Here is a 15,145-nt window from a genome sequence, read left to right on the forward strand (position 1 = left end):
TACAAGATATATTTTAATCATTTTCTATGATTTAGAAGATATATATTACAGTGTTTTATCATACTAAAGAGAAAGTGTGATGAACATCAGTTATTTTTAAAGACTAAGTTAGAGCTTTCCCTATCATTAGATAAAAGATTTTAAATGTTTACATCATGTTTATGCAAAGCAGTTAGAGCAGTTACAACTCCTTCTATTGTAAGGAGCAGAAATTGAGAGTGGTAGCTCTAAGCCAGAGATTGTCTGTATTCATAATTTATGTCTCATCATATAGCTCATTACTACCTGTCTCAGTACCTTAAAGCAAAAGTACAATGGATTGTCCTAAAGTATGCCATCTTTAATTCACCTAATAAAGATCTGAAATACTATGCTCCTACTCCATCTTCTCTCTCTCTCTCTCTACACACACACACACACACACACACACACACACACACCTTTCTTTATCTCACTCTTTAGCTATTTTTCCTCTAAAACATTTTTGTGCCTCTATTATTGTTTTTATCTCAATATGTTTCAACTTACAGATCACCTTTGAGTCACCCAAAGCATCTTGCGTAGGACTTTATTCATGGTAGAGGCACAATAATGTTGAATTAAATGTATAAAGAAATAAACATTTTAAAAATTAGATGTACTAATTTTAATACAACACTGTTTAAACTGCTAAGTATCTGAATCTCTGGCAATGTCATTCAGACCATCTAAACTAGGTTCACTAATCACAGTGTGATACAAAGTAATTTCCAGCCAGCATCCACATTTAGTTATCATGTGACAAATTCAGGTATTTTGAGATCACATCCTTTTAATACTTCTATTTTGTTAATTTTAATTTGTTTTCACTTTTAAGAAATCATGTTGGAAAATATTAATATTAGAAGCTAATCCCATCAGATGAAGAACAAAGACAGGCTCTTAATATTGTAGTTAAAATGAACTTGATCAATCTCCCTGAGAAAAAGACATTCCATAACAGTATTAGCTGTATGCTTCCCTTAGTGAAAGTACTTACAGAATAATATGTGACAATTTTATCACATGTAGAGTCTTAAAATATCACTGAGTATGACAAGAATTTATGACATGAATTTCAAACAGAGAAAGATGGAGAATAATAGAATTAGTCAATAAATATTTGTTTCATGAAGAAACATATGTTTCCTTTCTCACATAAATATTTAATTACTATTTATATTATCGGGACATGGCCAAAGTCAAACATAATTCATTTCAGCCTCCTGATTTCTCTTTATTCTTACGAGAAAATTAATTTTAAAATAAGCATTTTTAATTACCTGCCCCCTTGCTGGAATTTATCTATTACATTTGTAGAAAAATACACTTTAATTACAATTTACTATATCGATCTAATGAAAACTCACATAGATGACTTTGCTTGACATTTTAGGTACAGTTTGGTTTTATTAAAAATAATTCGTCATGAAATTTCAAATTATTGATTAGCCCTGAGAAAACCATAGGATTCCAATACACTTAACAGCTGTGCCCTGAAAGTGATATCAATCATGAAGGATACAGCTAGCAAAGACCTCATGGCCCTGTCATTTTTCTCAGTTCATTTTTACCCCCTACGATAAAATCTATAGATAGATTTAACATTAATATTATATCAGAATGAATATTATAAAAGACTGACAGATTATAATAATTAATACTTATAAGACATTTATTGGTAAGATTAAAATACAATAAAATAAGCATAAAGTCCTGAAATTGAGTTTTTAAAAAAATCAACTACATGGGTAAGTATGGGAAGGCCAGACTAACAATAATTCCTGTCAGAATGGGCAATATGTGGCATGTTTGATAAAAATGCAAATCAAGCATTATAAATAGAACTACAGTACACCATATAAAGATGTTAACATTCTCACCGTACCGTTTGCATTGGAGGAGAGACATCGGTATGGATGTGATGAGTTTTACATGGCATGCTCTTAAAAACACATTGACAAAGTATGCTCATTTTATATACATTTCCCCATCCTCACAATAACTCTAAAGGTAGAGAGTAGAACACCCTTTTACAGATACAACATCTGAGTTTCAGAGATATAAAGTAATATACCTGAAAACACAAAGCAAGAAACTAAACCAAAATTTAATGCAAGTCCATTCACCTCCATACTCTTTTTACTGTATCATATTGCCTTCAAGTTTCCTTCTAGCACTAGGAGGGACAATTTGGCAAAACCTCGCCTGTAGAATACTTGAAAATCAGGTGACAAAACATAACGTGATTTTAACAAAAAAAAGACAATTTCTGAAATGGGATTACAGATTTATATTGTTAATATAAATGTCTTCTGTCTCTTGCTTTCCCTAATAGCTACAACCCTAAAGTGTTGTACATAAATCAATTTTTAATTGAATCAAGTTTTCCTCACTGATAAATTATAAATAATAACTGCTGTATCTTTATTATTAATTAATCATAAATAATCTTCATGCAAATAAAATTTTTTGTCCTTCAATTTCTTAAGTATTTAATAACATGCAAACTATTTTTTAAAATATAGCCGAAGAGTAGCAATTCGAAAAGACCCTGCAGATTTACCAATTTCATAACCAAAGTTCCATATTATTATTAGGTTTATTAAAGCAAAACAACTTATAGAGATAGAGAAATTTTTACCACCTTTTTTTAAACTTGACAATTCCATATTAAAAGTCTTTTTCTCCTGTCAGTGGCCTGAAGAAACAAATATCATAATTTACATGGTGGTACAATCTACCTTCAATTTGCAGCATTAAAAAAATATGATTGTCCCATGTGTACAAATATGTAATTCTACTGCCATCTTCTGGTAAAACACAATTTCCCAATTCTTGGTAGTATTCCAAATGGGAAACCTCCAGATATGAAATAACTACTTTCTAATACTAGATTAATAAAAGCAGAATAATAATTTTGCAAATGGCCAAAAATATAATAAAACTAGGGCTCTAGCAATAATTTTTATTAGTACATAATATGTTCTCTCGATAACGCTGAACATTAATTGAGCACACAACTATATTTGAGGCATATAACTAAGAGCTTTAAAAAAAATAAAAATTCTCTCAATAACATAAAGTGGCACTATCATTCTCATTTTATAGATGAGGAAACTGAGAATCAAAGAAGTCAAGCAGTTTGCCCAAAGTTACACAACTGGTAAATGATAGAGGCTCTGATTCGGAAGTTCATTCCAATGACCCTAACTTTGATTATTATGCTATAATATCCTCTGTAATGTGAGTAATAGACATAAAGTTGATTTAACTCATTTAGAACATTAAAGCTTAAATTAGTGGAGTAGAGCAATAATACTGCAATTAGTAAGTAGACCAAGAGTCACAGAACACAGAATCAAAGAGTTAAAAGAAACTTTAATGGTCCCATAATCTACTTTTCCATATAATTCAAAACTTTATTCCCTAACAATTCCAACAGATTAAATTCTAATGTTCTATTTTGTAAATAATACCATATCATTTTTATATTTTTCACAATTTAAAAAATTTAGATTCCATATGTTTAGTGTTTAAATTGAAATTAAGTTTGCTTTAATATAGATTTAAATATTAATAAACACTAGATGGAAATCACTATTCCTGGTAAATATAATATTTACTAATTTATATTTAGAGAGGTTTTATTTATACAAAGAGATATAGTACTATATTCTGCTATACTATTTATATACACTGATTTCTTAAAAGTTATAAACCAATTCAATGGACTTTTTTTTGTCAATTTTAGGTAGTGAAATAAATTGCTTTTAAAGAAAAATGCCCATGAAATGTCAACACATTACTTTAAAACTATAACAATGAGAACTTTAGGAGTATGTAAAATAAGAAAATGGATAATTTATCAGTGTTGGTATCTTTATAAATCAAATCACATCTAATTCATGCTCTGAAAGTCCACTTTAATGTAATCCTGAATATCCGAATAACTGAAGTGACTAACAATTATAAATAACAATGTAAAACAAAATGCCAGATGAGATACTTAATATAGAATTATATGATGAATAAATTGATCACTTTGAAAAATACAGTAGTATGTAGAATAGTAGGAGAGAAATCCTATCAACTACTGTAAAAAACCATTTTGGTAAATCTTTGGTTCATAAAGTTTCATAATCCTATCAATTTACTATGCACAACTTTCAGTGAATAGTTTGATCACAAAGCTTCATATTTCTCACAATCTATTTTGCCCAACTCCAAACAGATGTTTCTAATAATTATGTACATTTAAATTTTGATTTAATTTCCTAGTAAACATTATAAATAGAGACTAGAATTCTTATATTCAACAACATAACAAATACTACAGTAGGTCTTTTACATTTCCACATAAATTTTAGAATCAGTTTGTCAATTTCTAAAAAAAAAAAAAAAACGAAAAAAAGCCTGCTGAGATTTTGATTGGGATTGAGTTGATCAACAACAGAATCAAAAAGATCCCACAATACAGTCAATATAAAAATTAAGTGCACTTCTATATTTGAGCCAAAAAGGGAAAATAAAATTTTAAAATATCACTTAAAATAGCATCAAAACAAAAATACTTAGAAATAAATTTAATGAAACTTGTAAAAGACATCTACACTGAAAATTACAAAAAAAAGAGAAATTATAGGAGATCTAAATAAATGTAGAGATATGTTCATGGATCAGAGGACTCAATATTGGTAAGGTATACATACGCCTCAAATTAATATATAGAGTCGATTCAATCCCAATCAAAATTCCAGTAGCTCTTTTTTTTAGAAATCGACAAGCTAATTTTAAAATTTATTTGAAAATGCAAAGGATCTAGAATACTCAAAAGAACCAATCAAGAGAGTATAATACTGGTAGAAACAGACATGTAGTTTAATGCAACAGAATAGACTCCAGAAATAGACCTACACTTGTATGGTCACGTGATTTTTGACAAAGGCACTGACATAATTCAATCTTTTCAATAAATGGTGCTAGAATAACTTGATATCTATATGGAAAAACAATTAACCTCAACCCCTACCTAACGCTATGCTCAAAATTAATTCAAAGTAAGTCACAGACCTAAAATAAAAGCGAAAACTATAAAACTCCTAGAAGATAATAAAAGAAAGTCCTGGTGACCGTGAGTTAAGGTTAAGAATCCTTGCACAAAGGGCATTAGGTATAAAGAAAAAACTGATAAATGAACGTTATCAACATTAAATCTCTTATTCTTTAAAAGACATTAAGAAAATGAAAGGCAAGACAAAGACTTAGAGAAAATATTTCCTATATGTATCTGACAAAGACCTTATATCCAAGATATATAAAGAAATCTTACAATTTAGTAAGGAAAGAAACAATCTATTTTTTTAAATGAGCAAAAGACTTAAATAATGCTCGACATCCTTAGTCATCAGGGATATACAATTTAAATTATAATGAGATGATCAGAATAGCTAAAATTAAAAAAGACAATACCAAGTGTAATTAAGGATGTGGAACAACTATTTGTAGAAATGCAAAATGGTATAATGACTATAAGAAATGGTTTGGAAGTTTCTTATAAAATTAAACATGCACTTCCAATGACCCAGCAAATCTACTCTTAGGTTATTTAACTCGAATGAAACGAAAACTCATGTTTGTATGCAAATGTTTATAGTGGCTTTATTCATAATTGCCAAAAACTGGGGGACAAAAACATCCTTCAATTGATGAATGGATAAACTGTAACTCATGATCGGCAATAAAGAAGAACGAACTACAGATACATGTGATAACAGGAATGAATCTAAAATGCATTATGCCAGTAAAAGAAGCCAGACTCTAAAAGTTACAGAATGTATGATTTCATCTATATGACAACCATGGGGACAGAAAACAGATCAGTGGTTTCCAGGGATATAGAGGAGGAATTAGATAAAAAGGGGCATAAGGAAATTTCTTGTGGTGATGCATTGGCATGGTGATTATCCAAGTGTATGCATTTGCCAAAACTCAGAACTGTATACTAAAAAGGGTGATTTTACTATAAGTAAATTATACCTCAATTTTTAAAGACTCAAAAAAATTGAACCACACAACATAAAAAAATTACACACAACATAAATGTATTCCAAAACCATAATATTAGCAAAAGAATTAAAACAATGTTTAGGAATACCCAATTAGGTGATATAACTAAAGTGAGCAAGAAAATAAATTCCATAAAAGAACTGTGGTTAACTTTGAGGGAGAATAAGAGGACAGAGATTGGGAAGGGGCCTAAGGCTTCGAGGAGCTTCCAAGTACCAGCATTGTTCTAGTTCTCTTTCTGGCAGTAACATGAGTAGTTACTTTGTGATAATTCATTGAACTATCATTTTTATTTTATATCCTTTTAAAAGAAACCTAACCAAGTAACTCAGGGCAAGTTATAAAAGAATAATATAAGAATAGATATTTTTTTTTTTCTTTTAGAAGTATGAGGCATTCCTAGATTCATATCTTTGCTCTATCATTTATTAGATGTGTGACTTTAGGCAGGTTTCTTAACCTTTCTCAGCCTCAGCTTACTCATATATAAAAAACTGGATTGTTTTTTCTTGGGTAATGCCTGCAGAATTTAGACTTCTACATTTTGTAATACTAAAATGTGCCTATATTTTTACATCTATAAGCTGGAGGCTATTTTCCCTATACAATAAGGACACAAAACTGGTAACCTGAGTAATTCTGACACAAACTTATTACTAGATTCTAGAAAGCCCAACTTTTTCAGGAGGGCAGGCTGTTTATTTGTCTGCATACTTATCAAAAGTCAATCTATGTATACTCAGATAAAGCAATTTATACTCAAATTACATAAGCCAGGATTATTACAGTCAGCCCTTATTTCACCTCATTTGTTCTTGCAAATAAATTAATAACACAATTAGTAAGACCTATGCAGAAACAAAGTGTTGTTACTAACTATATGACTGTATTTTCCTTACTCAATAGCTAAGTTTCGGAAGACACAAAAACAATTATTTCATTTAGCTACTTCAATTTTATGTACTAAAGTTCATCATATCTGGTTTTAGTCTAGTATACTCTAGTACACAAAATATGAAATACAGACAGTCTGAACAAATCGGTTCAATTGTTTCCCTAATTAATGTAGAAAATGATATTTTAAAAAGCATAACTGCCAATTTTAATAGCAGTGACTGTATTGATATTTTAAACCTAAGATCTAAAAAATGATATATACATTCCAGCCCATAACTTCCTTAATAAAATGTTTTTGTAATATCTGATCTCTCATATTTTTCTCAAAACAAATATCGCCACTCACAATTGCATATAAATAGCACCTATGTATGAGACAATATTTTAGCATCCATCTAAAAATTCCTGGAGCATGCTGGGAACTAAATTCTAAATTAATTAGATAACCTATACCAGCAATCATGAAACTATCTGTAAGCAATATTCTTAATAAAATGTATTTACAAACACTAGAGGGTGCTCTAATTCAACAGTGCCTGGTACCTGGCTTTGATGCTTAAAATAATTTTCTCCTCGATTAAAGATAAATTAAGATACTCCTCGGCACCAACTATTTTTGCATCTGAAATAATAAATGGAGATAATTTATGAGACAACATTCAATACTTCCAGAATACATAACAAAATTTAGTAGAATTCCACTGAAATCATTTTTATTGTACAATTATTATATATTTAATATTTTATTAGGTGGAGAGAACAGAAAATATGTACAGAAGTATAAAGATGGTCCTTGCCTATAAAGGAAATTAATGCAGTATTCAGATGGTTAAAAGAAGGTATATCAGAGCTTATAGGCTGAACTTCAAGGGAAATTACAAAAAGAATTGGGTAAAACATATAATAGCTCAATTTCGATTTTAGTTGCTAAGTATTAAGATACAGTTTAGCTATTTTACAAAGGTAAAATTTGAAAGTCAGTATTTAAATAATAAATAAGTGATATTGCTGTAAGATATCAGCTGCTGTCTTAAGAAAAAAAAGAAAATATTTTTTAAGCCAATAGCTATAGGAAATGGGAAAAGAAAAAATCCAATATCCAGAATAGAAATATCCAGAATAGAAAATAACTAATAATATCAATTTTAAATCTCTGTAAGAACTGCATTTTCTGCTAGTTCTTGAATTTATTCCTAAAACATTCATAAGACCAATTATAAGTCTTTGAATATTTCAAAATTAAGAATAATTTATATGTTGCCTTTGGCAATCCAAAAAAGTTCCCTGAAGTATAAGTTTCCAATAGTTAGCATTAGACAATCACAAATAACAAAGTTTAATACCTAGTAAAACATATCATCTACATATTTCAAGGAAGTGGCTATTAACTCTGACACTATTTAATCTTAACAAAGTATTTTGCCTTTAAAAATGTTTACAGAGAAAAAAATGGAACATTATATTTCTAAAACTCAAATACCCAGAAATCAACCAATTTTTCTCAGTCTCTCTCTCTCTCTCTATACACACACACACCCCTATGCACATGTGCACGCTTGCACACTCACTGCCCACTCACACACAATCTACTTCCCAAGAAGGGAGTACCTGGCTCATACCTTGCTCTCACTCCTTTCCCTTATGAATTACCAAGAGCCCCCAAAACAAATCCTAAACAGTGGCACCTATCGATGGAGGATCACTTCAAGTTTACAACAGCCCCAGATAAACTGTTCCACATTAAAAGACTATATGCCCACTAGAGAAAAACAAGAGATATTACTGAACCCGGCTCACAAAACACCCAGACTTCAGGAAGCAAAATATATGGCAGTCAGACAACAAATCAGATTTCTGGAGCCCAAAGAAATTCTGAACATGAAAGCATTGTGTTACAGTCTGAAGTATGTATTTGGCACCTATATTCTTTTGGCATTCACTTCCCCTTTTTATGTTTATCTGCTTAGCATCTGCCAGATTCCAAGGGCCTTTATTACACACTAATTGCCCAGCTGCCAACTTCTGTTTCAATGTCATATCATTTAATAGCTTCTACTGCAATAGGTGACAGCATACACACTCACTAGAGTATTAATGTTTGAAACATTCACATACCTGCCTTTTCGTGAAGGTCTTCTGAACCATTGTATACACCTCCATTGACAGAGAAGTACGGCTCTGAGACAGCTAGTTATGGGAAAACTTTCAGTCCTTTTCAGCAAGTCTCAAATCACACTACTACAAATATTGTATTTTGGAGTTATAATATAATCCTAATCATGATCTTAGCTTCTCACTGATATGTATAGCTTTTACCCATAAATCTGAAAAGCGTATGGCCTACATAAAGTGAAGGCTAGGTAGAAATATGTAATTTCATTTACAAACACCAACTTTCATCTCTTACTCTTACGTTATATAAACATGTACAAATTATGAAACTAGAATATTCTATTCAAATTATAATTTAAGATGAATACCTGCTTTCCATGATTCCTAAATCTGGTTGCAAACTAATAGTCTCTGTTGTAATTTCCACTTTCCGTACACTTCCAAAGAAATCAGTTATCAAGACATTTTTAGGATCCCTCTGAAAAAGATCAGTGCGATGTCCAGGAGTAGACACACATAGACTTTTAGGACACACCTGAAACTAAAAAAATACATAACAATAATAAATACACACATGTGTACATATACATACAGCTTTTATTAAATCCAATAATACAATATAGTAGAATGCAGTATATTTTTAAAGCTCTCTCAACCTAAAGAAGCTACTGATTCTAAACATAAAAGACTCATTCTTATAGTAGACATTAGACATTAAACAGGTGATAAAAAGGGAAGCTGGTTAGGGTGGGAAAAAACATTCACTCTTTTAAATAATATGCTACGAAAATTCACATGCAAACACTATGATGAAAGAATTGCTTTTTTCTACATCTATATCCATCTTAAGGGGGGTGTTCTACTAGAGTGGTTTTTTAAACATTTTGTAAACCTAATCCTTCATTCAAACATTAAATTCAAATAAAATATTACATGGTAGCCCAATATGTAAAAAAGATGAAAACAGAACTGCTCCAAATCACAAGAAGTTGAAGCATGGCCTCCCCATTAGATATCCTCTTCTGCTGTGAACCTATATACACCATTCTATAAAACAAATCACTTAATTCATTTATCCATGACGAAAATAAACCTAAGGCACCTCCAGACACCAGTGCTCCAAAGGATATAGTCTGAAAACATGATTTCATCATTACACAGATCTCAAAACAATTTTATCTTACCCCTGATATTCCACATCAGTGAATTACCAAGGACAGACACATATTTATTCACTCAGTAAAGCATAAAAAATACCTATTACACATACTTCATACTGTTACTTTCCACAGAGGATACAAAAATTGATAAGACATGGCCCTGTCCTCAAGGCTTTAAGTCCAGTTAGAGATGAATAAACATAATAAGGTAGGAAAAAAGGTGACAGATTCTAATTCAGAAAAGGATAAACTCACAGTTTGAGGATAAGATAAAAGAAAGGGAATAGGATTTAAGCTATTTTCTGAAGGAAAGGAAGATTACAGATGGGAAGTAAGCACAACCCCAAAAAAGGAACAGCTGCAGAGATGTGTAAGGAAATAACCTAGTTTGGCAGAAGCACAGGCTATATGAAGAAAACCATTACAGGCCTGCTAGTAAGGGCCCAAGGCCCACAGCAGCAGTCCAGCTGTGGAGACAAGACCATATGAATGGGTAATCAACAAGACAAGAGAGGGGTGGGGAAGGGCAGAGCAGCTATAATTTATGAAACACAGTGTTCCAAGCACTGTGCTAAGCAATTTGTAGATATTCTCATTTAAGCTTACCAATAACTTTGAGGTTTATAAAAATTATTATATCTACTTCGAATAAAGGCTCAAAGAGATTAAGTCATTTGCCTAACATCACACTGTCTTCCTGGGTTCATGAAAACAACTTAAAAAAATAAAAAGAAGAGATCAGAATATAAATTAAAAAGCTAAGAAGGGAAAAGGGGTGGGGGAGAAGCTCAAGAAAGTGAAATGTCAAACAGGAAGGACAAAAAAGATAAAGAAACAAAGTAAAAAATAAAAGAAACCAAGAATTAGACTGAAGTCCTAGGTATATTGAAGGCATTCCTATATGGGTAATTTGATGGGCTTTATTAGGTACCAACAGATGAAAGCAAGAAAAGCACAGGCAAATGAGCTTGAGAAACACTGAATATTATCTTCTTCTTTGCTGCTAAAATAATCATACTTTCACTTCCTATGAAGTCATTCTTTCCTTCAAGAATGTTATCATATTGATCTGATTTCCTTAGCCTCAGCAACATGACCCACAGATCCTGCAATTACTCGGCTTAATTTTCAATAACCTCCTTCACTTACAGAATCCCCACATTCTGGCCAGGTTATGTGTTTATTATCAAAATAAGGATCATCTAGTATTCCAACTTCTGTGCCTCCGCAGGTATTCCATTTTCCTAGAGTATGCTATACTTCTCTTCTTTCAAATCTGAAAATTCACCTTACCCGAGAAAAATTTTAATCACTAATTTCACCGTATTCAAAGGAACCATATAAATGTGCATTGTTCTCATGTCCTTCATTCATTCAATAAATATTCACTGAACATCTATCTGTATGTACAGTTACTGTATATATAATAATTTATATAGTAAAACCAGTTACTATACATAATTAACTTCTGTGAGTAGTAAGATGCATGAATCATGGTGCTTATACCTCTTATTTAAGAAGCTCAAGGCCTCAAGGGAACATCACAATTATTTATAAACACTTACAGAGCAATATTAAAAGCATGGTAAATGTATACAGCAAGGGCTATATGTTCAGAGAGGAAGAACATTACCTGGAAGATCCAGACACTTCACATAACAAGTGATACTCTATAAATATGCTCAACTGTTACCAATGACACTGTAAATTTTTAAGGGGCTAAAAATCAAGTCTTCCAATTTTTTTGCTCATGAAGCACCTAATACAGTATTCTGAATACAGCTGACACTCAATAAATTTTACTATATACACATAATCCAACATACAGTTGGTATCATTACACAATATCTAAAGATATATCAAATCACTGCTCTATTCAAGGAAATGGATCGTTACTACTGAACAAGATTAAAATAATCATCATTCAATTAAAATTCAATTTTAAAAATGGAGTGGGAAGGTCAGATAAGATATTAGTGAGGAATGTTTATTAAAAACTAAATATTACACAGTAATAAAAAATAACGAAATCTTGCTATTTGTAACAACATGGATGGATCTAGAGGGTATTATGCTAACTGAAATAAGTCAGAGAAAGATAAATACCATATGGTTTCACTTATATGTGGAATCTTAAAAAAACAAAACAAATGAATGAACAAAACAAAGACTCATAGAAACACAGACCAAAGGGATGGTTACCATAGGGGAGGAAGACAGGGAGATGGGTGAAAAAGATGAAGGAGAATATAATCACTAATACTTTGATAAGTTTGCAGGGTGACAAATGATTAATAGAATTAGTAGGGTGATCACATTGTGAAATATAAAAATGTTGGGTCACTATATTGTAACCTGAAACTAATATAATATAATATTGTATACCAACTAAACTTAAAGAAACTAAATAGAAGTTGTGAGCAATAAGAAAACATTAGTTTCCTCAGTCTTTCCTAAATAATTTCAATGGAAGAATTATTTTTTAATCTGTTAGACATTTAAAGTGTGAAATGCATTTACGGTAAACTTTTTAAAAAGCATGTCATGCATTACATAAAATATAAAATGTATAATCCAAAAACGGGAATCAATTTTAAAATTAAAGTAACTGAAATTTAGGTGACTATAATTTTCTTATAGTTAAAGTAGCACATTATCACAAGTTTTGTTTTAATATTCAAATTCTTATTAAGATTTAAGAAGCATCAAATATATAAGCTTAAAATGTAATTAGTAAGTAGTTCTGTTATCGAATTTGATAGCTTATAGCAGTAGTTGTCAGAATTTTGCAATAGAACCCCTTTCATAAATATTTATCTAAAAAGTTTCTATATAATAAAAGAGGTCAGTGCAAAGCTGGTAGGCTAATGTGCTAAAGTCCAGAGAACTGTCTGCTCAGCTCCCCTTCCATTCTGAAGCTCCAGAATGACAGTGTCTGACTCTTTCTCTAGGGTATAGTCAGTGCCTAGCACTTAGCAAAAACTCAAAAAATATTTGTGACTGAATGAACAAGGCATAAATTAATGGAAAAAAGAGTAAAAGTCATTGATACACAGTAATTATCCAATCTAGAATTGTTGCTTCAAGCTTTTTATTATGTCTACTTTCAACAGCAACTTCAAAGTAGATTTATTTTAAAAGATACAATCAGCACTGAAGAGTCAGGAAAAAAGCTGAGCTAAATTCAACAAGCCATGTGAAAATACTCTATAAGAAGCTGTAGGATGCACAAAAATATGGAAGAGAAGATCCCTCTCCTCCAAGAACTTCCCAATAAGTGAGAAAGACACTAAGTTAGTAAATTAAAAAAAAAAAAAAGACAAATTATGATAAATGGTATTAAAGCAAAAGCTTTATTTATCTTAACGTAAATCCCAACAGGATAGAATTTGGGAAGACTTCCTGGAGGAGGCAGGCTCTGATTTGACTCCTGATGAATAGGTAGAATTTCAATATGTGAATCTAGAAAAAGTACATTTCTGGTAAAAAAAAAAAAAAAAATTGAGCAAATGAATGACAATAGAAAAGTACCTCAAGGAATAACAAATTAACTGGGCTAAAGCTTTAGGTCTCTTAGAGTTAAGAAAGAGATATCACTGTAAAGGAAGATTCAAAACAGTTTTAAAAGGCCACCACTCAACATATGGCATAATACCCTCATAGTACAAGGAATAATAGGCTTTGCTTATCATGTTTAGATTAGCATACTTATGTGATATAATCAAATCGAGCAAATACTTACAAGGTCATTCATATTAGTTTGGCTAGCTGGATTAATTTCTTCCAAAAATTCCAAGACATAAAATGTGTACCTATCCATAAGGTGAACTCCAACTGCAGGATCAGGTTGGTGCTATAAAAAAAGCAAAGCATATACAATGGCATAGTATTCAGCCATAAAAAAGAATAAAATCTTGACATTTGCGACAACATGGATGGAATCTATGGGCATTATGCTAAGTAAAATAAGTCAGAGAAAGACAAATACTAAATGATCTGACTTATATGTGGAATCAAAAAAACAAAACAAAACAAGGTCGTAAATATAGAGAACATGTTGGTGGTTGACAAAAGCAGTAGGGGCAAATGAGTAAAGAGAGTCAAAAGGTACAAACTGTTAAAAAATAAGTAAGTCATGGGGATGTAATGTACAGCCTGGCAACAATAGTTAATAATACTGCACTGCATATATGAAAGTTGCTAAGAGAGCATATCTTAAGAGTTTTCATCACCAGAAAAAAATTCTAAAACTACATATGGTGACAAATGTTAACTAGTCTTATTGTGGCAATCATTTCACAATGTATACAAATATCAAAACACTGTTATATATCTAAAACCAATATAATGTTGTATGTCAAGTAAACCTCAATAATTTTTTGTAAAAGCCAAGCAATGCTATAATGAATAGCATCATTATAAAAAAATTTTAAAGTACGAAATAACAGATATACCCAGAGAGCATATAAACAATTTGAAAAATAGCTACACATTCCAAAGTCAATGCAGTTTACATATGGGAAAAACACACCTACCGAAAGTGAATCTTCTCCCACTTGGCTACTAGCTAAAGCCATTATGTTAGGAGAATAAAATCGCTCATACATGGAAGCTCCTTGACACGTATCAATAATAAACAGTAGCTCATTGTAGCTGAAAGAGAAATGGTAATATCCTTGACATGAATCATGTTGTTAATCATACACTGACTAACATTTTTATAATACTTCCATATCATAAGATATTGAAGTCATATCTTAGCCATTTCTTTGGTTAAAAATTTGAGACTTTTCAGTAGAATTCTCAATACAAATTTGACATTAGAACTATTAAAGGTATAATCCTGTCCTAGAAAACCACCTCAAAAGGGAGTGGTAGTTGAGCCACAA

The 15,145-nt window shown here is 31.1% G+C and overlaps 1 protein-coding gene and 1 long non-coding RNA gene across 2 annotated transcripts in view; both read right to left on the reverse strand.

Annotated features, from left to right (window-relative positions):
* Window positions 1-15,145, reverse strand: part of PIGK (phosphatidylinositol glycan anchor biosynthesis class K) — a 97,781-nt gene that overhangs the window by 46,363 nt on the left and 36,273 nt on the right. The window contains exons 7-9 of the mRNA XM_006919338.3: window positions 14,792-14,909; window positions 13,999-14,109; window positions 9,465-9,637 (exon numbers count right to left, since the gene is read on the reverse strand). Of these exons, the coding sequence (XP_006919400.1) occupies window positions 9,465-9,637; window positions 13,999-14,109; window positions 14,792-14,909 (402 nt within the window). The remainder of the gene's footprint in view (window positions 1-9,464; window positions 9,638-13,998; window positions 14,110-14,791; window positions 14,910-15,145) is intronic.
* Window positions 1,676-9,456, reverse strand: LOC112485771. The gene is made up of 3 exons (XR_003048546.1): window positions 9,100-9,456; window positions 7,528-7,606; window positions 1,676-2,719 (listed from the first exon to the last, which is right to left on the reverse strand). It is a non-coding gene; the product is annotated as an uncharacterized LOC112485771 (long non-coding RNA).

This window comes from Pteropus alecto, unplaced genomic scaffold (genome assembly GCF_000325575.1).
Source record: "Pteropus alecto unplaced genomic scaffold, ASM32557v1 scaffold25, whole genome shotgun sequence".
NCBI lineage: Eukaryota > Metazoa > Chordata > Mammalia > Chiroptera > Pteropodidae > Pteropus > Pteropus alecto.